Genomic DNA, 26,369 nt, shown 5'->3' with positions numbered 1-26,369 from the left:
ACTATATATAACAGCCCTGAACAGGTGCTCCATAAATATGGGCTAAATGACTGCCACCTGCTATCCACGCTCAATAGTACTTCTTATGAAAAAGTACCTAGAAAAACATGGATCAAAAGATCAGTTGACACAAAAACAATAACATAAAAATGTTAAGGATATTTTATTTTATAAATTCCATGGGTTTTCACAATGAGCACAGAGGCTAAGGAATAAAGACACCCATCATTTAAAATCACATGCATTTTTAAAACTAGAATTCACTTTGAAAATAAGTTGCCGATTTCAATATTATGTACTATTTTCAGGAAAACACTAAAAGTCACATAGTTCATAGCACCACAATCGCACTTTTAAAAATTACCTGTTATCTCTCGAACTGTCCGGAAAACATTCAGTTTCTCTGGGTCTATGGCTTCAATTGCATTGTAAGGGTCCCTAGAGAGTCAGGAAGAAATGCAGCCAAATTTTAAATTAGATAAAGGAGTGAAAACATAAGATGTAACTATAGTTAGTTCATTCAAATTGAATTTTAAGTAGCAATGGAAACATTAGCAATTCCTTGTCCAAAGTTTGTTATGCTACATGTGGAGGAGGATTAAAAGGTGCTTTGAGGACATTTATCATATCAAATATGAGTTCTTCATTGAAGGCTATTCTAGTTCTAGAGGAATGGTCCAGTTTGACTATCCTAAAGAAACCTCCAAATATAACAAGTCTATTTATAAATAATTTTATTTTATTTTGCCTTTAAAGTTTTCTTCTTAATTGGGAAAAATATACTCTGCAAATAATTATGGTGACAACAATTGCCTTTTGGGCTCCTCAAAGCATCCTAAATTGTTAATAGCACCTACAATTTCAGAAGATGGATAAAAACAAACACAAGAAATCACTTTCTTCTTTTTTGCTATATCCTTACATTTAATAGTAAATTTTCATAACATTGTATGAAAGTTACTCTTCATAAGGATTATTTAGAGCAATCTTGTTCCTATCTGGTTTATTTATATTTGCTTTTATAGCACAAGAAATATTTGCTTGCATCTTTATGAATCATACTAACATCTGAAACAAAATTTATAACAAATATAATAATATCCAAAGGTGTAAATTTTGGAGCTTTTTAAAAAATGCCATCTCCTAATGAATAAATATATCTTTGTAATTAATATTATTGATATATAGATGCCCTGTCTTTTCAAAAATGAACATAAAATACCTTTTAAAATGAAATATTTATTGGATTTTTTTCAGAAGTTTTCTTCTTAGGAAGATACCTTTCATGTATAATATACTGACCATACCAAATAATTGCATACTTGCAAATAATACCAAATATTTCTCATTAATTCAACCAATATTTTCAGCTGTTTTAAGGAATACTTTTTTTTTTTAAGTTTTATTACTTTGAAATATGATCTGTGCTATCCTGGGCAAGTAGAGACCTCATATCAATATGTACCCTCCAGAGCAAAATTAAATCTTATTCATTGACCACTTCTCTAAGAGAGCAAACCTAAGAACAATGAACTTAGGTTTTTTTTTTAGAAGCATGTATCCATCTGTAGCAATCACCTGAGCTTTAATCTTGCTGTGGACATCTGTTGTTCTACATCTTTGAGAACCTTCTCTTTCACTTGGGGGGTAAACAATAGGATGCAGTGATACATCGCAGGTGGTCTTAATAGGGCTATCAATCAAGATGCTCCACAGTCCCTTGACAAACAGGAAGGCATTTGGCCTGTCTTCTAGGAATTTGAGTCTGAAACCATTGACATTAATTCATCCTTGCATTAGGACCTTGAAAACTCTATTAGTTCCAGCAACCTTGATCTCTGGAACCCCATTTTACTGGCTCTCTCAACTTGGTTTATCTGCATATGCTTCTATACTGTGAACCATCCTATATCTTTAAAAAATACGAAAAACAAAAAACAAAACAAAACCACAAAAACTATGCTTGATTAAATACTGTTTCAATCTATGAAGTATAATTGATACAATGTACCACTAGTTTAACAGAGAGTGTTCTAGAAGGCTTAGAGAAACACTATGAGTTTCCCTATAATTCACACATAAATAAGGATTTTCCTCAATGTGATATGAATGTCTCTGAAAAGCTTAAAGTCTAAATTAAATGTTCTGGCAAACTTGCTCTATTTATAACTGAAGATACATCGAATGAAATACTATGCTTTTGATCAACGTGAAGCCAAGAAATTAAGTTCACCATGCAAGAAAAATCTTGTTGTTATCATTTTTTAATGTGCAAAGACTTCTGTATGCAGAGAAAATATCAGCTCTGCAGCAGTGGTAGAATGAGCTTCAATATTTGTTGTTTGATGAAAAGCAGTGTATAGAACAGCTCTTGTCATATAATCAAATATTTTGGCTTTATTGAGAAACACTCACAATTCAGGGCAAGCACACAATAATGGGGTCAGTCCAAACCTTTACCGAGAACACTTCCAAGTTGCCAGGAATGAAATGAATTCTGGACTGTTCATATGAAGCCCAATGGACCACAGAAGTTTTATATACTTAATTTTAGAGATTCAGGACTCTCATAAAATAAGTTGACAGAATCCTACTTACCAACTTCAAAGTACCTGCAGGGAGTTGCATCCTATAGCCACTTGAAATCCATAGTACTTTAAAATTGAGAACTTCCCTAGCTAAATTCAGAGCCATGTGAAGTGTGTTTCATGTCATTGTGTTTGGTGGTCCAAAATAAAGCTCAGGATAGAGAGAAACGTATTTTTACAATTGCATTGAAATTGCTTTATTTTTCACCAAACCCATTCTCTCTTTTCCATTGTATATCATCATTGCACTCTCTTATCTAAGCACTTTCTTGTCTGTGTCTCCCTGTGACACAGCATGAACACGCTTATTTGGTGAGCATTTTGTTACTCTAAGTACATGCGCATGACTATCCTCAAACATGACAAGAGATTAAAGGTGAACATTCCTATGGATAACCCTGAACACAGGTTTGCCTTGGTTCCCATTCTAAATAAAGGAGTAAGAGCACCTAGTCTATTTCTGGCAATGACACCATTGTGCTATAAACTGATCATGCCAATTAACTTTCTTGAGTTCTTTTACATATTAAAATTATAATTGACAAATTGACAGTAAGTTTATTTTTTGCAGAAACTTGTTTTTGAAAAGTATAATCTCATCTAATTATGAATTTTACCTATTAGCTTAAGCTATTTTACTCAAACCATACATCCCATTGAAAAATAATAAAAGATCAATGGTAACAGGAATTAAGTGAGTAAAATATGCCTTTAATTTTCTAGAATTTTTTTTGCTTATAATATTCTATGTTACATTTAAAATCTCTCTTTCCACACATGCATACATTGTATACATGAATACACATAATGCCTATACATTTATAAGATGCCTTAGACCTACTGAATTAACATTTTATCAAAACTTTCCTAAGATCAAGAGAAAGGCTTCAGAATATATGTTTCATACTGGCATAAAATTGGGAATAAGAAATATAAAATATAACATGTATATTTGTCCTGGAAAATGCCTTATATATTATGGTTGAGACACAATAATATTAATTATAATGTTAGTATTAAAATATTCCAAGTTAAGTGCTATGATAAAGAAGAAATAATAGTCTTCTGGACTAAGGAAGGAGTATGGCTTATCGTAAAGGAAATATTGCCATGAAAATAACTTTGCCTTTATTTGGTTTTCAGTAGTCTACAAAATAATATCTGTTACACTGCATGTTGTGCTATAACTAGATATAGTCACTGAGATTTTTCTTTAGACCTGCCTCCTCCTCCTTCACTTTTTTTAAAATTCTCTCTCTCCCTTTTTTCTCTCCCTCCTTTCCTCCCCCTGTGGTTTGTTTGTTTGTTTTTTTTTTTTTTTGTACCACTTATTAATGTTTTACAATATATCAGGTACTTAGCTGAGCACTTAAAAATAATTTTTGTTTTTTATCCCTGAAATAATCAGAGAAGGTAGGTATTGATTATAAACCCAATTCTCAATTTTACATTGGAAGAAACTGAACATTTGACATATAGTGGAAGCCCAGCAACTCAGTAAAATTGTCTATGGCAGAGCCTCAAATCAAACTCTAGTCAAGTCTGGATCAAATTACTGAAGTAGGAACTTCAATTCTTACTTTCTGAGCTCATTTTTAAGACAGGCTTTGTTTACCTGTCTGTTTCTAATCATGTGAGTCAATTTTCTATAACTCATTTTCACCTGAATGAATTAGCAAGGTTGTTTTCCTTGAAAGTCTGGATTAATCTAATACTTTGTAATGATTCTTCTCAAAAATTTGTGAATATATGGTGTCTATTGTGCAATATATTTTTATATCTTGATCTATCTTCTTCCCCCCTTTTTTTTTTGCATTTATTGATGAATATTTCCCCTATTCTGGATGTTAGGTGATTCAGAATATGTAAAACCATTTTACAATTAGTATAAATACAGACTTTTGATAAATATGCTCCATAAGGAACCAAGACTAAAATAACAATTCTGAACTGCATTAGATCATCTTCGTCGAACTTCCCCACCCATGGTTCACCTACAAGATTAACCATCAGTGGGTTGCTTTGTTGGTTCATAATCCTTCTAGTATCACAGAATTCTTGCAGTGGTTCTCAAAGGGGGCAGTATCACCCAACTAAAGGGAAGCTGGGACATTTGGAGAGGCATGTTAGTTGTAACAGAAATTGGGGGACATTATAGGTTTTTGAAAATTAAATGTTTCACAGCAAAGGTTTGCCCTATGTCCTGAACAACCTTAAAATGTCCCATTCAGTTAAGGACCCATGAGCACAAACTTCATAGTTGTTCATACCATGACTGTGTGTAATTCTGCAGTCATGTTGCCTTTATTTGAATGATATTTATTTCCGTCTTCCTCTTGTCCAATAACAATATATCTGTTACTTATTTCTTATTCCAGTGGTCAGCTGTTCCTCTGCTCTTTATTCCCCCATACTTCTTGCACAGAATGACTTCTAATCTTATTTCTCATAAATCCAAACTTTCATTACAAGTAGGTAGAAGCTGAGCATTTTCCTATCAGTACATATTTTATTATCTATTACTTTTCTTGTTTTTTTCTAAATTACAATTAGAGAATTAGAATCACTTTATAAAATTATGTATATAGGTAGGCTATATCATCCACAATTTTTGTTTCATAATTGAAAAGGAAATATGAATATACTTAATATATAAAAGATGGATATTGGGTCTGCTTAGAATGAAAACAACTCTAATGACATTTATGAGACTATGTTTTCAAATCTTTCCTCACACTGATGGACTTGAGGCCAATTCATTTATTATACCCCTGTGGAAATGGGCAATGTGATTTAAGTGGATATGTCTTCCTATTTCTCAGAAAATGCTGTTAACATGATATGATCTTTCATTCATGGTGGTATTTGGTTTTTTGGAAATAGTTACATTGTGGATATATTGTTTTAGTTAATGTTATATATACATTCGATTATAGAGACACACCTAAATGTTGACCCAGGTCTCCTACCTACTGGGGCCAAAGAGGTGAGGATATCAGTGTAAATGGATTCAGAGAGTTAGTAGTGACTCTGTTAAATTTGGTTGTCCTGTTTCAAAATGGCTAGGATGACCCCGGCTCCAAAAGATTGCTGCCATGTAGAAGTATGTGCTAAGGGTGACCAAATCTACATATTTTTAAAGAGCAGTTAGGAATGTTGACCATAAATATTTATTTTTTTAAACATTACTTGGGCTGAACATAATATATCTGGGGCAGAAAGTGTATACATACCATTATAGTATCTGGCATGAACCCATATTAAAAGCTACATTTTAAAGTAAAGAAATGCTTTATGCAGTAAGACCTACTATAATTTATTTGCATGGAAAGAAACACTTTGTTCTATTTCTCTTGTTGTTCCTATTTGGACATATTTATTCATAATCTGTTAAATTATTTTGCTTCTAGACATGAAGTGATATATGTTTAGAGTTAGGATTTTGAACTGAAATATGTGAGTAATATTCTTTATCTGTAGCCTGCAGCATTAATATTTAGGGATTAAGAGTAATATAGATAAATAGATAAAATAAAAAGTAAAAAATTGACATTTTTATTACAATTGAAAGAATACAAACTTGGTTGTTTTCCTAGTTAAAGCCAGCAGGTGGTTCTGTAATGAAGGATCCCAGAAAATGTTACAATTTTTACCGCTAAAATGACGTTCATTTATTAGCTCTCCTATACTAGTACTAATTTCCTAACCTAAGAAAAAGAGAAAGAGATACATCAGGCCAAAGAGAATTTCTGAAAGCTCAAGAGAATTTAAAGTTACTGATTTGTGTTTATGAGATATATTTTACAATGAATATTATTTTATGTTTTCCTGAAATAGTCAGTTAGGAATTTGAATAAAATTTCTCACTTCACCCATTGACACTGTTTCCCTAAACATATCTAAAAATATGCTAAGCTTTCTGAAATCTGTGGATTTGAGGAAAATATCCCACAAACACATTTGAGTTTATATACAAATTTATATTGTCACATCTAAGTCGTTACTAAACTCATAGTCTATGTATCTCAAAACTGTGGTTTTTATTATCATTGTTGGTAAAATCTGGCATTTGATTTTGTTGGAGAAGAGCATTAACAAAGGGTAGAACTCATCTGGGTCAAAGGGAATCAAACAGACAAAGCTAAGGCATCTCTTAAGCTTTGTCTACACTTCATAAAATAATTTTCTGCAAAAATTTCATACTGACCCATGAATACCAGTGACAAGGAAGATCAAATTCCCATTGATTTTCGTGCAGTTTATGAATTTGTCAATGTTACTGGAATCCACGGTCTGAGCTGCCATCAGTGATCCTGTGCCAATACCATCACAAGCTGTAGAAACAAGACTCACAGTCAGGGAGTTGAGAAACTTTTTTTTCAGTCAATAAATCATTGCATTTTTATTCTACAATAACAGTATTTTTTCATTATGAAATGAAAAGAGTTCCTCATGAGAAAGAAACAGTTTTCTAACAAATAAAATAATAATTTATTCGTGCAACATTAACTGCTGGGCCTGCTTTAATATACTGTCCCTGCATTATAGTCTAGTGACCATGATGATTAAGAATCATATCTTATATCAAGTCCCAGTATACCCACATAATACATATTTAACTAAAACAAAACTTGTAACAATCAATACCTGCCTTTGCCACATAAAATCAACTATTTTCTCATCCACCCTAAAATATCATTTTTAAAGTTTTAAATCCTCGTCCCTTGAGTGAAATAATTTCATAGCCTAATGATGGTCTACAAACTATGATTTTAAAAACATTGGTCTAATTAAGAATATATATTAAATAAGGTACTAATGATGTGAGTTGTAACCGGAATCAAGAGCCATTTAAGTATTTATTTTTAAATTTTTTTAAAAGAGTTTGTTTATTTATTTGAGTGGGGTAGGGTGGGGTGGGTGGGTTAGACAGCATGAGCAGGGGAGAGTCAGAGGGAGAGCAAGAGTGAGAAGAGGGGGAAGCAGACTCCCTTCTGAGCACAGAGCCCAATGCAGGGCTTGATCCCCGGACCCCTGAGATCATGACCTAAGCCTAAGGCAGACAGTTAACCAACTGAGCCACCCAAGTGCCCCTATACTTAAATTCTTAAATTGAGTATTACCTGTACTTTCTGAAGGCTCTACTTAAACACAAAACAAGCAAAATAAAATGTGTGGGGGTGGGGAGGGGGAGAGAGAGAAAGAGGAAAGAGAAAGAGAATATAGTTTAAAAATAAATCTGAAGTTTGCCCTTTTTAAAGGTGATCTTTGATACTTTGGAAGGCTTAATACCACTCAGAAAATTTGGACTGTACTTTCATCCTGTTTAATTTAAGTTTCATTTGGGTGAGGAATTTGAGCATCACAGCTAAAAGGGATTTCTTTCTCTACTAAAATCCTAAAGCAGGAATTATCTGCACCATTTATTTAATACTTACAGTAAATTTCCTTGTCATTTTATATATCTAATCTTTCAAAATAGTTTTGAAGACCTGGAGGGTAAATATCATGCTATTTGTCTCTTTGCACCTCTTCATATGCACAGCAGATCATTTAGCATAGGTAAGTGGCAAGCAATTAATATGGATGCTAAAATGATCGTGTACTCTTTTGTAATGTGCATAACTTCTAAGATTTGCTGCATATAGAATAAAATGTAACTTCTTTCCCGAGTTTCTATCAAAGTTAACTTCCAGTTTAACCTGGATCATTTAGTATACATCATTCACAATCGATACTACACACTGTTAAGACAGTTGATACTTTGGGGAACTATTCAAAGTCATGGAAAAGTATGTGTGTGTTCAGAGAGGTGAACTTAGCCAGTCCATTACAAAATAAACGGAAAAACCTTGGAGTCGGTCCTTGTGCTAGCCAAAATAATCTCAGCTATCACTCACCTTTTGGGCAAATATCCGTGCAAGGTTTACACATTTTAATCCCATTTTCTTCTACTTCCATCTTGGAACTAGGGCAGGCACGCACACAAGAACTGGAATCCACCACAAAGTTATCTGATTTGAGAAAAAGGTAAAATTAGCAATATTGTTGATGGTCGGCAAACAAGTTTAAAACAAAGTACTTTAGGGCTTGACAGTGATTAGCATATTGATAGTATACCTGTCTGTCTCTTTCCTAAAACAACTCTGTTTAAATATCTCCACCTGAAATAGAATCTAGAAACATCCACATTCCAATCCAAGGGCAACATGTGTTAACAACAGTTAGTCCTTGCTTGACTACTGCTCCACATCCTGAAGTGCCCCCAAGATAGAGTGAATTTCTTTTATAGACTTAGGAAACTACATGACATTTAGTTTGTGTTTTTCAATAGTTCCACTTCATTTCATGTCATGATGCAAGTCTGAAGTCTAAAAATACTTCCAGTTACATGAAGCACAAATGAAGCTGAAGTTGAATTGCCTTGGATTGAGAGAGTGCACTTCATATCCAGGAGGAAATGTTTAAAATGTGTTCTATCTTTCAGTGGAATGCCATAGAAACTGTTACATAGTTTTATAGGAAGAAACAAATGGAATTTGAAAGGCAGGACTTTAAGAAAGTATACTACATAAACCAGGAGTGTCCGATTACCTGATGCATTGATAAAATGTTTAGGGCTCCAGTGATCTGAAATATGCCAGGACATTGCCTCCCCCACCAAAAAAAGAACAAATAATTGCATGTAGAGCCTCCCACAGTAAAGGGAAAACACAACACCTGCTAGGCTGCTTAATATTTTAAGGGCTGTATCCTTCCCTGTCTGGACATACTGCTTCTGGCCTAATATTCAGTAGTATGGAAGGCTTCCAGCCTTGAAGGGGTCTCAGACCAGGAAAGGCATATGGTACAGGTCCAGTCTGGGATGCAAGCATTTCTACTACTTGGGTCATAAAATCCAAGAGGTGGGGCGCCTGGATGGCTCAGTTGGTTAAGCTTCTGACTCTTGGTTTCACATCAGGTCATGATCTTGGTGTCCTGGGATCCAGCCCTGAGTTGGGGTCCCATGCTCAGAGTGGAGTCTGCTTGAGATTCTTTCCCCCTCTTTCTCTCTCTCAAATAAACAAACAAACCCAAGAGGCTATATGATGTTAGGAGTGTCTGTGGTGGAAAATATGCCAAATGGAGTTATGGCAAGTCCCTGCTGGAAAATCGTATCAGAGACCTCTAGGATTCTAGAGCTAATTCATGCCATCTGTAGCACAGAATTACACACCATTTAATAAACAGCTCCTGATATGCTTCTGGGTCCTGGTAGAGATAGAGCCCCTAACCATGGGTCATTGATTGATCTTATAGTCAGAACTGCCCATCATAAATCAGGTTTTATTCAAACCATGTCAACATATTGGGCAGGTCCAACAGGAATCCACTATAAGATAGAAGCAGTGCATTTAAGATTGGATATGAGTCTGGGCAGAGGCACAAGTAAACTGCATAAGCAGGTAGCCGAGACTCCTTGTGCGGGCACCTCTCACTCAGCTCATACATATGGTTGCATGGGGACCAAGAAAGGGCACTTGTGACAAGCTAACAGAGGGAGGACAAAAACTAAGTTTGGTATGTGGATGCAAGCAGCTCAAAATGAACGGCAGCTGCTCTGTGGCCTCACTGACGAGGGGACTAGAAAGATGGTGGCAAGGAAAAAAATCCTACCAGTGGCACGATTCTGGGTAGTTCAAATGATCATTTACTTTGGAAGTGACCTGAGCTTAGAATAAATATGGACTCATGAGCAGTGGCTTGCCCTGGGAGAAGAAAGACTGGAAAATCTGGGATGGAAAGGAGTCTGGGGTAGAGAGGAATGTATACGGATCCATGGGAGTGGGTACAGTGTGATCATGATATACCCAGTTATCCACCAGGGGGCGTGCACCACACACACACACACACACACACAAGTACATGGTTGAGACTGCATCACAGCTTTTCCCTTCCTGTCTCCTTCCTGTCTTCACGCTGAGAATACTCCTCCTTAACAACGTAATCTCTGTCTGAGGGGAATTCAACCTGCAACAAGTGAATGTACCATATATCATGTAACCATCCTTTCTGCAAGATCTTCACAGGAATACCCCATATTTAAACACGTCTACATTTTCACAATATATGCCAAGTGGAGTAAATACAAATTATAAAGACCCTCATATCAGTTAGTTTCAGATTTTGCTGCCAAATGAGTTTCAAAAAATATTTGTCTGGAGTTTTAGAATTTTAGAATTCGAGATTAAGGATTGTAGAGCAGTATTTAGAAGCAAAATGTCTTTGTTTTTCCAAGATAGTTACAGTTTAGCAAACCATGCCTTATAAGCAGGGCCCTTCAAATATTGGAAGTTTACTTAGATAAATACTGAAGTGTTTTAAATTAGTCTGTAATTTGTTGACCTTAACTATTCTAAGCAAGGAAATTTAGGAGTTATCATATCTAAGGAAACTGGGCGTGTAATTTCACAAAAGAGTTCTCAATGTTTAGCCACTTGCCACAAGTTAGGTGTTGAAAGCTTGTATAAATAATTATTCTTTTAACAAGTGTAAAAATATTTAATAATAAGGACTAGAATTGTCATTGTGTTCAAAGACTTGTTTTTATATGCTATCCCTCTGATTCTTATTCCCCATCCTTTTGATCATTATAATAACTCTGGGAGAGAAGAAAGCTATGATTATTACCACATATTGCCACATCTTAAAGAGGAGAATACAAAAAACTGAATAGTTCATTTAAAATCACACGAGTGGGCAAAGCCAGAACCCACAGCCGCTCTAATCCCATGTCCTTTACGCTTCCTATTCAATCACAGGCACAAAATGAAGAAAACCATAATAGTGGTATGCTGTAGCTTATAAAACAGTCTCCTTTTAAATGAATATATGGACAAATGTGGTGATTTTTTTTTTTCAGTTTTTCCAGTAGATAAAACAATGAAGAAATAATTTCCCATAGCTCATTCCAAGCAAAGAAACTGACTGGAGCAATTATGAAGACATATAGTTACTGAATTATTGATAAAAGCAAAACTGGTTACTTTGAATCACCAGGATGAGTTGTCAATTCTGTAAAGACCTCTAAATGGGCCCTCACATCTATTGTTATTGTTCAAGATTAGATTTGATATTAAAACTATAATTCTATACATTTTTTACAAATAAGTAATCAGAAAGGATATTAGGTAAAAATTCACTGTGATTAGAGCAGATCTCATTCATTACAAAGCTTGCTCCCACTTGACTAATCACTTTAATGAGAAACAGCATCATGTACAAACACACGGAGGTACAGTGAAAACAGTAAGTTTAGAAGGCAATGACACTACACTCTAACCTCAAATATGCCATTCCTTTGCTGAGACTTTGGACCAATCACTTTTATTTTTTGAATTTTAATTTCCTTATTAGTGAAATGGTAGCAATAGTACCTATAGCCAAGTAATTCACAATATTGCCGCAAATTTTAAATTACAATAAATGTATGTAATTTTTGTGTGTTTTTAAATGATGATCTAATTAATTTGGTTATTCTTATCTTGTTACTTACGTGGGCATTTCTTGACACAAAATGCTCCATATGTATACTTCGCATTGAAGTTATGCTCCAGTTGAAAGGTGGTTGGATTGTAGACAAAAGTTTGGGGACACTGAGTAACACATGCTCCACTGTCATTGAAATTCATGCAGGCCTGCAACATAGCAAATATTAATTTCATCTAAAGATAACCTTCATAATACTTGTTAAAGGAACACTGCTCTAAGAGCTTTGTTAGAAGGTTGTGTTCTTTGCTTATTATATTTATATTTATATAAAATACGTGTATGTTCTATTCTTATATTTCATAAAAAGCATAAAATTTGACAGCTTTATAGTCATTAAGTGCTCATTTTTAAGTTCAAATTTGTTTGGAACTTCGAAAATTTTACAAAACTGTTTTTCTAATGTCAATGAATATACAATCTATACAAATATACTGATATTCAAGTTACCTAGTCTCTACCCAGTAATCTCCAAACTAATAATTGGTTTAAATTATTAACATTGGCTAATAGTGAAAAATCATTTCAACTCACACTATTCAAAGGGTTTATGTTGAGTCTTAGAGTCTGGCACTAACAACTAACCCCCCAATTCAACAGTCTAGACTTTCCTTAAAACTGGTGTTCGGAAACGTTCAGTGCGGTAAGTGACATGGTAAGCACATTCATCACCATTGTATAATGAGTAAACATTGTGATAGCGATTTAAACTGGACTTGAAGAAAAGGCTCTGGCAGGTGACTCGTCAAGTGTAAATATGGAGAATGTAATGCCAAAACGAAGAGAAGCCCTATCTTATCTCATAATTAAATAATGTGCTGCCATTTCCTACGTGGTCTTTTTCATAATACCACACCATTTACTGAAAGTCATCAAGTTCAAACAAAACAATTTGTTTCTGCTGACTTATATATTTGTATTGAGACCTCAACTTGTTAACATGTTTGAATGCATTTGAGAAGAATTAAAAAACAAATTTACCACCTGAGAGGTACTTGGTATAAAAATAGAATATATATATATAAGTACATAAAAGCATATCTTTCAAAAGAGTGGATGAACTAATTCTCTTAATTAAACAACTTAAACCTTCATAGGAATAATTGAGGCCTTAGAAAGTGAGACAATATGCACTCAAGCTATATTTTATATTTCATCATAAATTGTATGTATGGTTATTAATAAGCACTAATTCATTCTGTTTCCACAAAACATTTTCTTCATCAATTGTTGTTTTAGCAAGCACTTTATCACCAACATGACACTTCCCTGATGATGGTCTACTAGAGGCATAATCAGAACGAGACTCACTCATGATACATTATTCACTAAGATGACATTTTCCAGGAAGAATCTATTAAAAAGCAATCTACAAAACTCAGTAAGTTTTAATTTATGGCTATAAAACTTCATGTGTCCTCGTAATTGCTTTACGAACATACTTTTATGCAATGTTGTGCACAGATTGCTTGGCAACAAAGGGACATAAACTGAAGGAATCAAACACATTTACCTTCCAGACAGCATGCAACGTAACTTACACCAAGGCCTCAGTCTGGCATTCTTGAACATTCTGTACCAAATGCCAAAGTGGAGTCATTGGACCATTCCATAAAAGTAATGAAATGAGAATTCTGAGACTCATCCAGCACTCTGCTTATTACGATAATGGAACCATGAAAACAAATGCAATGAAAAACTTCTAAGTGAAAGTTATGGCTATTGTTGGTGTTTCTTGTTGTTACTGTTTTGTAATTGTTAGCACCTGCTCAGTGTCCTCGACATCAAGCTTTACCGCGTGTCTGGTGACAGGCAAGGCAAAAGGTCTCACTTCAAGGCCTGCTAAAGCATCTTCCTTAAATTTTTAACATGTTTCTTTTCTTTTTCCTCACTACTCACTTCTGCAATATATACTTTTGTTTCACTATAGGATTAGGGTCGACAAATTAAGTTTCCTGTGACATTAAGAAAATTAAGAAATGACTATGTCATAAGACCTTTAATTTATGTTTTGCTTATTTTCAGAGTTAAGTGTCAATTTGAAAAAATATTTGGTTCTAAATATATATGTGTGTATTCACTAGATATTTGAAAATGGGAAAAAAGAAATGAATTTCTGTGTTCATTTTTAAGAGCAAGAACAATTTCTTATTTTATGATTTTTAGCTTAAAATGAAAATAATGTCTGTATGTGAAATTGTGTTAACTATAGCTCACAGAACTATTTGTATTCAAAAGAACAGAAAGAACTGAATCAGCAATATTAAAATGTAATTAAAACATGTCCCCAACAAGATATAAATGTTAATTTTAAGGAAAGAAAAGTGTCCCTTTCTAAAATAAAAATCACACAGATTAGCATATAAATTGCTTTAAGCGTACATTTATAAATCTTATAAATTATGAATAATATTAACTTGTAAACAAAATAAACTGGGAAATAGTTCAATTTGTGAATTTATGCATAATCCTGAAATCTATAACTATAATCTTAAAATTTAAATCCAAGAAATACAATTCAAGAGCCCCCCTCGGAAAACTCATTTATGCAACAACATAAACAGGTAATCAATGTAAATTTTGAAAGGACACTGTCAGCTTTTAAAAAGATATCTCAATATGTTCCTCTTCACATTTTTCTAATACATCTCACCTGTATTATAAATTACATCAGAAAGACATAATTCATTTAGTAGAACAGAACAATCCTAGTTAATCAATAGCCACCCAGTGAGGGAATGAATTATAGGAAGGCAGAGGATCTTTCTTAATCCTAAAATGGTTAAACTTGATCTTATTTTAATGTTAAAGATTCAATGTGCCTGAGTCCAACCAGGAAGGAGGGAGATGGGAGAAGGAGAAGGAAAGCTCCAAGACTTACAAAGCAGTCTGTGTCCTTCGGTCCCGAGCAGCCCCCAGCACATTCTCTATGACAGCAGTCACTGACATAGGGCCCATAGCACCTGCCATCACACTGCTCTGCACACACCGTCCTTGTCACTGTGGAAGACAGAGATGGGACCCTGATCAAAGTCAGTCACCAAGAGAAACTTCTAAGGTGCTTTGAAGTAGCTGAGGAAAGCTGAGCTCTCCGGTAAAAATACTCAACCCACCATTGACTCAATTCAGCTAACATTTACCGAATGAAGTCTGTATCACTGTACAAACGCCTTCAAAATTAACACATATATTGTTTTTATTTTCTTTCATGTTTCAGCAAACACTTATAGAGTCTTACCAAACAATCACACAACTTAGTAGGAAAGAATCAAATTTGAAATAATTGAATGAGGCATTTTGGCAGGTTGCAAAAGATGGAGTCAGTAGCGAGTCGATCCACCATGTGCATACGGTTTTATGACAGAGGGTATCCCCAGAAATAATCTAAGCTGTTTAGAGTCAATGCAAAAAGGGAAACAAACTTTTACATGATTCACATTACATCTTACATGATTCATATCAAGTAGATAGATAAATATAGATATAGATACAGATACAGATATAGATAACTGGTCAGTAGTAGCATAACTGTTTACTACATCCTCAAAAGAAGAAAGAAGGGAGGGAGGGAGGAACGGAGGGAAGGAGGAGGGGGGAGAGAGACATTCATGGTAGATGTAACACAAATTTCCACTGGTCTTTTCTTATAATGTCCTTTGATCCAAGCTGACAGCACTATATTAGGGTACGCTTTAGTAAAAATCAGTGCTATGGGCTGGACATCAAAATTATAGCTTTGGGGGACACTTATATCTCACTTATTCCAAAGAGAGATTTTTAAAGTATTTAGAGAAATGAATGTTACAGAATATGTATAGGACATCACGACTTGGCTTCCATACTTCCCTTCAGTCTGATTTCCCTCATCTTTTTGACCAGTTCTTCAAAGCTTCCTTCACGGCAACTGTAGCAAAGTCTGTCCTTCAAACAACAGTATTGCCCAGAGTTAGTCTTGTCAATTTTCTCTGGGTGACGGGCTCATGCCTGGATGAAATCATCCTTGCCCTATTTGTATACTGCCTATAGGTAGATGACATAAGGTCCAAATCTGAATTTTCTATTGAGCAGCACCATTTATTACCAGCTGCCTACAGAAGACCCCATTTAGATATCCCAAGATGTATAATATGGAACATAACTACCCATCTTTACCCATCAGGCATATCTCTCTTCTTTGTTCCCTTCCCTTGATTATTGGTAGCACCATCCATTCAGTAGCTTAGCTAAAACCTGGGGATGTGTTTTCTATTTCTCCTTTCTCCTCACCCTTGCTTCTCATACCTAGTAAAATTACCAAATAAAATTGCCAAGTAATATTCCTCATTACCGTCCCTCCTTTCTACTCTAAATGACTACATAGCCTTCTAAAAGGTTTCTCAGATCCCCATTAATCCACCCTGCTGCTCTAAAAACAATGACTTGAAAATATAAGCCACTGCCTATAAATCAGTGTTGTTTTGCAAATAAAACTTGTCATCCTTGCACTAATAGAGTAAACCCTGAGCAAGAGATTAAAGTCCTTCATCAATTAAACACCATCTCTGTCTTTACTGGCATCTCTCATGATGCTTCTCACATCCAACCACACACAGTCACACTTGCGATTCCTGATTTCTTGTATCATTTCCAATTTTGATTCTCATTGCCTTTTTATAATGCTTTCCTCCATGCTAAAACCCTTCCTGTCTTCTTTGCCTAGCAAATACTCATCTATAAGACCCAGTTCAGGTATCACTTTCTCTCTGAAAACTCCAGATGTATCTCTAGGATGAGTTAGTTTATCACTATTTCTTCTGAACAAGGGAGAAAGTTAATGCAGATTCTATGTGGTCTGAAGGTCTAGGCTCAAACCCAAACTCTATTCTTGTGATATGGGCAGGTTATTGAATATCTCTGTATTTCACTTTACCAGTTTTAAGATGGATTTAGTATTAGTATCTATCTAATGGGACTGGAGATAAATAGAGATATAGGTATAAAGCACTTAACATGGCCCCTGTTAATAGTGGTCAGCAACTGTTACCTATTATTATTTCACTTATCATAATATATTGTATCTTTTTTTTTATGTTTGCTCCCCCTACTAAACTATTAGAGTAGTTTTTTTGAAGTCCATTGTCTTATTCATGTTTTTATCCTTGGTGACTGGTACAGTGCTTGGCATTCAGTAAACAAGAAAGTGAGCATCCTCTCCAACTAAATAAATCATATGTTGCCAATTCATTGGAAGTTATTTGTTGACTGCTTAATGCACATATCAAAGAAAAAAATATACAGTGGTGCCTGAGTGGCACACTCGGGTAACATTCAACTCTTGGTTTCAGCTCAAGTCGTGATCTCAGAGTCATGAGATTTCAGTGTGGAGTCTGCTTAAGACTTTCTCTCCGTCTCCCTCTGCCCTTCCCCACTCTGCTAGTGTTCTCTCTCTCTCTCTCTCTCAAATAAAAATAATTTTAAAAAATGCAGAGAGTCAAAGAGCACAAAAATTTGTAAATAGACAAATATTAAAATACCAAGAAACAGAGCATATCAAAATCCAAATAACAGAATTATTGTGAGTGTCTATTACTAGATTTAAATGTTCCTTAAATTCTGCTATTGATTACTTCATGATTCCATATTTTCACTTGGATCCTTTTTTAATTGAACATGACTATCATATTCATAAAATAGTGCATAATGTTTAAATATGAACTATATTCTTCTACTGGACATGATGACATTCCTACCTATGTAGTGCAAGCAACACAAACATCAAATAGAGTTTAAACAGAAACAACACTTAGACTCTCTCTCTGCCTTGTTTTTATTTTGTAAAAATAAAGTTATATGATACTTCTTATCATCTTACAGAATTTTGACAAAGACAAATTTTAGGTCTGGATTTGTGAGTGCATTTTTTAAAAAATTTAAGTTATTTATTTTAGAGAGAGAAAAAGAGAGAGGACAGAGAAGGAGAGAGAATCTGAAGCAGACTCTGAGCTGAGCACAGAGCACAACTTGGGGCTCGATCCCATGATCAAGAGATAATGACCTAGGCTAAAACCAAGAGTAAGATGCTTAATGGATTGAGTCTCCCTTGTGCACCTGTGAGGGCATATTTGTACTTGCAATTTGGGTAACATTAAATTTTGAAATAATTTCTTTTGTAAGTATTTTAAAAGAAATTTCTACATAGGGGGCACCTGGGTAGTTCCCTTGGTTAAGCCTCTGACTCTTGATTTCAGCTCAGGTCATGATCTCAGGGTCGTGGGATCAAGCACCACCTTGGGCTACCCCTCAGAAGGGAGTCCCCTTGAAATCCTCTCCCTCTCCTTCTGCTCCTCCCCAGGTGCATATACACTTGCACTCTCAATCTCTCTTTCAAATAAATAAATACGTCTTTTTTTTTTTTTTTAAGAAATTTCTACATAGTAAATCAATTTGGCCTGTCCCTTTACCTTCTTTCAGTTTTTGCTCAAATCTCAATTTCCCAGTGAAGTCAACCCCTATTTATACTGAATCCTTTCTGAACTACTGATTCTTTCTCCTCTTCTTTTTTTTTCTTTCTTTAACTTTCTCTCTCTCTCCCTCCCTCCCTTTCTTTCCTTCCTTCCTTTCATCTTTCCTTTCTTCCTCCATCTATGTTATAGCATCGATCACCATCTGACATATTTTATAGCTCACTTATTACATATTGTGTTTGTTGGTGTATTCCAAAGTCTAGAACTGTTCCTGTCATTCATGTAATTTTTATTTATATTTTATACACATATGCATTATATATATGAAATATATCCAAATTATATCCACTCATTAACTTCATACATTGGGCTTATGTTGATGTTCCTATCTTTTATCTCAGTAGTATATTTATTTAGATATTCTAATTAGTAATTTATACTATATAAAGGAAACACTTTTAATAGACACTTTTGTAAAAAAAATAAATTCATATATAATTCCTCTCTTCCAGATTTAACAAGGCTTTTTTGATGTGCCAAAGTTGCTAATTGAAATAGCAGACATATGTTAAGTAAACAAATTACTAGATTTGAAATAAGTGTTATCACAGAGCAGCCTATTAACTGGCTTTAAGCTGACAGGCATTGCTCAGCCAGAAATAGCACGAAGTAAGTCAGCATTAATAGCCTATAAGTCACACCATATTTTAATCTTAGATACATATATCTAAGTGCTCATTTCTATTTTTAACTCTATGGTGGTTCAAGGTACTATACAAAATATTTCAGTTTCTCTTCATTTATATACTTTGGTCTTTCCTACCAAATTAGAAAATTAGTGTAGATAATATTTATAAAGATAATTAACCATTAATTTATTTTAAAATTATTTATTAAATGTTCACATTAAGATCAATTCCCTCAGTGAGTATACTATTTAAACACGGTAATGTTTTAAAAATATAACTTAACAGCACAATCTTATGTTCAATAATAATTATTATGCTCTGAGACTTTTAAAATATGTACATCAAATTATTCATTCATATGTGTTGAGTCAACTTTAAATTGTTCAAAATAGCAATTTTGTCTATCTGGTTGTTACATATCACATATTTTTTCAGGACACTTTGATCTTAGATATGCCATTCCACTTCAAGAACACACAAAGAAACATCTCTCTAAAGTCATTACGTTTCAAAATTTTGACTTAAGATATTAATGAGAATTATGGGGTTTGCTTCAAAAGCAGTCTATAATTCATTTTAAAAATAAAAAAGTAAGATATATTCAAGACTAAAAATAGCACTTTTTGCTATCATGGTTTTTATGTGCCTTAATTCCAACTGAAAGTTCAGTAAGCATGAAATATTTTCAGAAGTGTTTGCTTGACAGGTAACTATATAAGTAAGCAAAAACCCAAAACAATAAGCTTAATCTCTAAACAATGATGTGACACAGTTAAGAAACATTTCTTCACATTGTTATGTGAGATTTATTTTTAAAAAGAAAACATTCCCTTTGTACAATCTATTTAATGACACGTATTGATTAATAGTACTACTTAATATGAATTAAACACATCAAACTATACTCATATTTTATTATGATGGAAAAACAAAACAAAACAGTTCCTGAATCAATGAAATAACTCACTTAGCCTCCATGGGAACATTAACTTATAATTGCTTTGGTTATATTAATTTCCACACTTGCCTGAATATTATTTCATTAGATTCCACCCCACCCCCCATATTTAGTATCCTTCCTAAATTGCTTCATTGGGTGCATTAAAATATTTGGGTCGAATTTTAACTAGCTCATTCATTGATGGTACACCACTAACTGTGATTGTTTAATATAAAAGGTGAAATCTGGGAAGTTAAGATGTTTCTTGCAATAGGCTCAGTAAACTTGAGATTGGGAATGGAGGTTCATCCAAAATATCCATAATAATCAGATGGATAAACCTTAAGGAACCACACATTCCATAGTAAGGGGATACTGTTGAGAGAATATCTATCATCTGAAGAAATTAAAGTACTTGTAATTAGCTTTATCATATCAACACATCATTAATAAAAACAATGGCTTAATTACTTCTTTAAATATAACAATACTATGCTTAAAGTTACTCACTTAGAAATTTACTTTATTTAAAGAACTTTAACAGTTTATTAATTAAATATTTATTATTGTTTCCTATGAGTTACAAAAAGGATAAAGAACAGTCATAATGCAAAACAGAGTGCTGATATCACAGTGACAAAAATGAAGAGATCTCTGCCCGTTAAAGAATTAAATAACGTTAAATCTAGGCAAAGTCTTTATAAGTGTCATCTCCTGTTTTTACACTCTGCCACTTTTCTCTTCCCTTCCTTATCTACTGCTTCTTTCCTCATTTCGTCCATATCCTCACTCTCAGGGCCTTCTAGTTCTATTTACTTCCTCTGCCCAGTGGTTCTGAATCAAGCTGTATATTTGACCATCTAACAGGGTCTTTCAAACTCTAATATAAGAATTCTTGTGTCGATGAAGATTTTAACTTGGCCAATCTCAGTGGGGCCCAAGGTTGTCCATTCTAATCAGCTCCCAGGTAATGTCACTGTCTGCTGGTCCATAGACCTCATTTTGAGTGGCAGGATATAGAATACTTAAAAAAAATATATCTTACCATTTGCAACAACATGGATGGAACTAGAAAGTATTATGCTAAGCAAAATAACTCAATCAGAGAAAAACAATTTTCGTATGATTTCACTTGTATGTGGAATTTAAGAAACAAAACAAAGGGTCATAGGGGAAGAGAGGAAAAATAAAATAAGACAAAACCAGAGAAGGAGACAAACCATGAGAGACTCTTAACTATAGGAAACAAACTGAGGGTTGCTGGAGGGGCTGGGGGGTGGGAAATGGGGTAACTCGGTGATGGGCATTAAGGAGAGCACATGATGTAATGAGCACTGGGTGTTACATAAGACTGATGAATCACGGAACTCTACCTCTGAAACTAATAAACACTATATGTTAATTAATTAAATTTAAATAAAATTTTAAAAATGGCTGGGAATCATCTAATTCCTATTAAATCAAAAATACCTGCAATGTTCTAGGATTTGCCACTTTTAATAGACTCCCCAGGTGATTCCAATATGCAGTCTAGAGTTGCGAATTATTACTCTATCCAGCAAAAATGGAGAAAACTCTATAGATTATTTATACCATTTGATTGATCGATTGACTGTTTTTTGTCTGAAATTTTACCACACTAGCTGACCTCTTGCTTCAATTTCCTATTTATGTTGTTAAGCCTTCTATCACTAATCGGAAGAGCAGACAAACAAAAAAATCCACATGCCAGCAGGTAAGAAGATTTGGGAGGAAAAAACCTAAAGTAGGAACAGAAATACTGCTTGGCTGATTGCGAAGGCAAAAAATTCAGAGAGCAAGTAAAAGACCGTCAGAAAACTACACCCTTCTTTCACCTAGCAGCTGTCTTCGTAAAGAATATCGTGGACAGCCCCAATTCCATTGCTAAACACATTTTAAAGCACGTTTATTTTATTTTTATTTTATTTTATTTCAATTAGTATTCAGTGACCTGCACCTTTATGCTGCCTATACTATTTCTGTTTATTGACTAGATTTCGACAAACTGTGTCCATGAAACACATTGTGTCCATTAAATAGATAGTACTTCAATGGAATGGTTTTAATGTTAGGCTGTTTTCAGCTACCTACTTGGAAGTTTGAACAAGAAAAATGCTTGGGTTAAGGCAGAGGTGATTTGAGTTGGATGGGAAGAAGAATTTATTGACTATTAGAGTGATAAAAACACTGTAATGAGCAACCAAATGGGCTTCTTGAGCCTCTATTTGTCAGTATTTAAGGGAAATCTCTTCTGGATGCTTTAGACATACACTTAATTAGAGACAGGGAGCTTGACGAAATGTTCCCTAGAGGTCCTCTTTTGTTCTATGATCCAATACTATTCCTGTGAATGGTGAAATTGTAACTAAAAAAATGAACACTCTGGGTTGTGCAACATGTTTTATACTTCAAATGAAACAAATAAAGCTCATGGACCATCCAAGAATATACATTACTTCTAGAGAGTGCTGAAATGTGCAAAAAATCAAGTTTAATGAAACTAACACCAAAGTATACACCACTCTTCATTTTCCGAAAGGAGAACAATTGGACATGTCTATGTGTCCGGTGCCAGGTAGACTCTAAGAATCACATAGGAAAATTTAAAATAAAAATGCATGTTCTCCAACATTGTGATTTAGTAAGTCTGGAAAAGAGGCCAGAAAATTCTTTTTTTTTTTTTTTTTTGGCTTCTTATTGGGAACCCTAAAGTTTTTATAAGCAGCCTTGAAAAACCAACAATTCAAAACCTCTGCTCTAAGACACTTTCTTTTTCCTAATGAGAGGTTACTCCAGTAAGGGTGAAGCATTTATTTAGATGGGAAGGGAGAGGTGGAAATGGGTCTTAAACTACCGCTTCCTATATCACTCTAGCTAGATCACAGAATGATGGAGCCAATAATTGTTGCCACAAAGACTGAGCCCTCAAGATATATAAGGCTATATCCTGATTTGGACAAGGGAGAGACTTGTACTTCAAGGAATTGTCAATTATTTTAACCAACAACATAAGGCTTAAACATTGAAAAAGTCTCTCAGGGAAGGTATTTATTTGTTTATTTAATAATGGAACCTAGCAAAACAGAATTAAAAAAAAAAAGTGTCTAAGCCTTCCAAACTACTGCAAGCATACACATTTTCACATCACAAAAGAAAATGTAATTGATTATCTTTTATTCCTAATTTTTCTTAATTAGTCAGAACTAGTGAGGCCATACCATGAAGTATACACTCCCTCGGGTAACATAACGGTTTACTCTTAAGTGCACTAACTGCCGTAGTTTACCTGAAAAACATGGTAAATATCCACAAAGCCATTACTGAAATTGACATTCAGAGTCGGTTAATAAAGTATGCCCAGATTTTGGCAGCCACTAATCAGGTTTGACCCTTGTCCCAGATAAATCCCTGGTGGCCCGTGGGCTATGACATGATAATGCTGTTAGTTGTGTTAAACAGGAAAAGAATCTTGTCTAATCCATTCTTTGTCACTAGCTGCTTTATTCATTTATTTAATGAAGTTTTACCCAACCTATTTTTTAAAGACACACTCGGTGATTCATGGAGGTACCTTAAAACTGATTTTAAAATACACTCTTGGCCACCAGGTAAATTCCCCCTATCAGTAGGTTATTAACATCATCAAAGCTGATGAGTCAGAATTTGAAAAGCCAACAGTACCCTGTTACCTTCATTGTAAAATATTCTTGAAAACAAGCATAAGTTCTTTGCATATACCTCGTAAGACTGTATATATAGGTTTCAAAATAATAAAGAAAGCATATGAATCTGCATAAGAAAACCACAAATAGTGTTCTAAAGAATAACTTTTACATTAGAATTGAAGGCTGCTCCTTGCACCACACAAATAAATTATATGCTCTCACAATCATAGTAGATCACATGTCTCTACATCCAGACTTAACAAAAACAAAACACAACAAAAGCTACATTTCTTTTTTTTTTTTTTTTTTGCTTCTCTTAGTATATCAGGATAAGTATGTCTTTATCCAAAATATCAATGAATGGGAACAAAGATAACCTCTCCTACTCAATATACACTTGGGTGAATTTCCTTCTCAAACTGGGGGGCGGGGGGAGGGTTGGCTTTGCCAATTTTGTGATGAAAAGAATCACAAAATATTAAAATGGAAAAGACAGAGCCACACATCAGATAAACAATGAATAAATATTTGCTGACCTAATGACCGCTACCCAGTCTAAATTTCTCATTTTATTGATGAAAAAACCTAAGTTGAAATAAACAAACTTGCCAATGGACAAATCCAAAATAATGTCCATCCATCCCCAAGAGATTTGTCTTCAGAGTTTTCCAGGCAGGTTCTAGTTTGTTCACATCACAGCACAGCCCATGTCTAATAATCAATTTGGGAATTAAAATGCCAAATGATGCTGAAATGCTAGAAGAAATATTGCATTTAATAGTACTAGAAAACTCAAAGCTATCCTCAGCTAAATTATTGTGCCCCTTTCTAATGTCAGATTTTTTTTGTTTTTCATCCAAATCCACACTCCTTCACTTTGCTTTTGTCTCAAATAAAGAGATGCTCTTTTTCCTGTTTAAGGTTATTCCTGAGCCCTAGGTTGCCCAGTGCCATAATGTTCAAGGCCAAATTCTTGCAATGGGAATTATTTATATTCTTTTATAATGAATGTCTTTCTCCCCTGGCCATTTCTTCAAAGCCAATACTCAAGATTCTCATATTTAAAATAGTTTAAAAAAGTAATCCTCCCTTTACCTCATGCTCTTCATCACCCTCAGAAAGCCAAGCATGTTGCAAGAGTCTTCTATAACACATATTTTCCAATACCTCTCAAATATCTGTGCCCAGCCCTTCTTCACAATATCTCTAAGTATCTCACCTGCGTTTCTAATTAGTAACTGATTGTTTATTGGGCAGTTTTACTTGGATGAATCAGGGATTTTTAAGACTTACAAAGGGCAGAGCTAAGCTCCCTTATTTTCTCTCTCAATCCAGCCACAAGACTATTTCCCTATGTACTCAGTCTCAGTGACTATTTCTATCATTGATTCAATTGCTTCAACTCAAAACATGGAATTCATCCCAGATTTCTCCTCTCTTTTCCCTCACAGCCAAACCAGTTGGTTACCAAACCTTATTATAAATTCTACTGTCTATCTCTTAAATTGCCTCCTTCTCATCCTGGTTCTTTGTATGGCATGTTCTAGACCCTTTCTCGGCTCATCTGATGTCTGCACATTCTTCAAGGATCATCTCAGTAAAGATTTCCTTAATTAACTCTTCACCATATCCCTTACCTATAACCCCTTGCCCTACGTCTCCCTTCCCCTTCCTTCTTGGTGATCTCCCTCATGTCATATAGACTTCTGTTTTAGCACTTACCCCATTGTATTGTAAGTTGGCAGAAGTTGGCAGAAGTTATTTATCCCCATGTTACAGATGAAGACGTTAACGTTCAGCAAAAAGTAACTAGCTTATCTTAGGTCACAGAATAAGTTATTATAAAGTAGGGTTTTAAATTAGTTTCCAGACTCCTATATATTGTTGTTAATATGTTTACATTAGGAACCTCAAACAATAGGTGTCTAAATTTAAAGACAAAATGAGGTAGGGGTGGAAGAAAAATAGTTTCAGAAACTATTTCAAATACAACATTGAATCTAAAATGACCTACACATATCTGCTATACACTCTTGAAAAACAATTTGTTTTGGAGTCATTTTAACTAACAACACAATTATGAGTGGTGAGGAACAAAACTAAGATATTACGCAAATACTATTAAAGCTTAGAGCAAAACCATAGAAATAAGACTTTTTTTATATTTAGCGTTTTAAGAAATCAACCTACTGATTTTACAGAGGAGCAAAATGAGGCCCAGATAGAGCCAATATTCAAGTCCATATCTCAGTAATAAAAAAAATAATATTTTTGAAGTAGAACTACCTAAGAGTTGCACCTGATACACATTAAACATATAAGGAAGACTGTTTTCAAAATATTACTTTTCTTCATATAGAACATATTTTTGAGATTTTGTTAAAAAGACAATTATGTCTATTTAAAGTCAAATTATACTTCTTTGCAGTGTTTTTTTTAAAAAAATAATTGTGTTGCTGCTATTTTGTTTTGTTTTTAAATCACAATTTAAAGCA

General features: G+C 34.3%; 1 protein-coding gene across 1 annotated transcript in view; it reads right to left on the bottom strand.

Annotated features, from left to right (window-relative positions):
* Nucleotides 1-26,369, bottom strand: part of ERBB4 (erb-b2 receptor tyrosine kinase 4) — a 666,536-nt gene that overhangs the window by 279,379 nt on the left and 360,788 nt on the right. Inside the window, exons 6-10 of the mRNA XM_008687562.2 lie at nucleotides 14,998-15,116; nucleotides 12,124-12,265; nucleotides 8,489-8,602; nucleotides 6,796-6,922; nucleotides 365-438 (exon numbers count right to left, since the gene is read on the bottom strand). Of these exons, the coding sequence (XP_008685784.2) occupies nucleotides 365-438; nucleotides 6,796-6,922; nucleotides 8,489-8,602; nucleotides 12,124-12,265; nucleotides 14,998-15,116 (576 nt within the window). The remainder of the gene's footprint in view (nucleotides 1-364; nucleotides 439-6,795; nucleotides 6,923-8,488; nucleotides 8,603-12,123; nucleotides 12,266-14,997; nucleotides 15,117-26,369) is intronic.

This window comes from Ursus maritimus, unplaced genomic scaffold, assembly GCF_017311325.1.
Source record: "Ursus maritimus isolate PB19 unplaced genomic scaffold, ASM1731132v1 scaffold_1, whole genome shotgun sequence".
NCBI classification, from domain to species: domain Eukaryota; kingdom Metazoa; phylum Chordata; class Mammalia; order Carnivora; family Ursidae; genus Ursus; species Ursus maritimus.
Note: the sequence above shows the minus strand (reverse complement) of the source record. Positions and strands in the feature narration are given on the sequence as shown.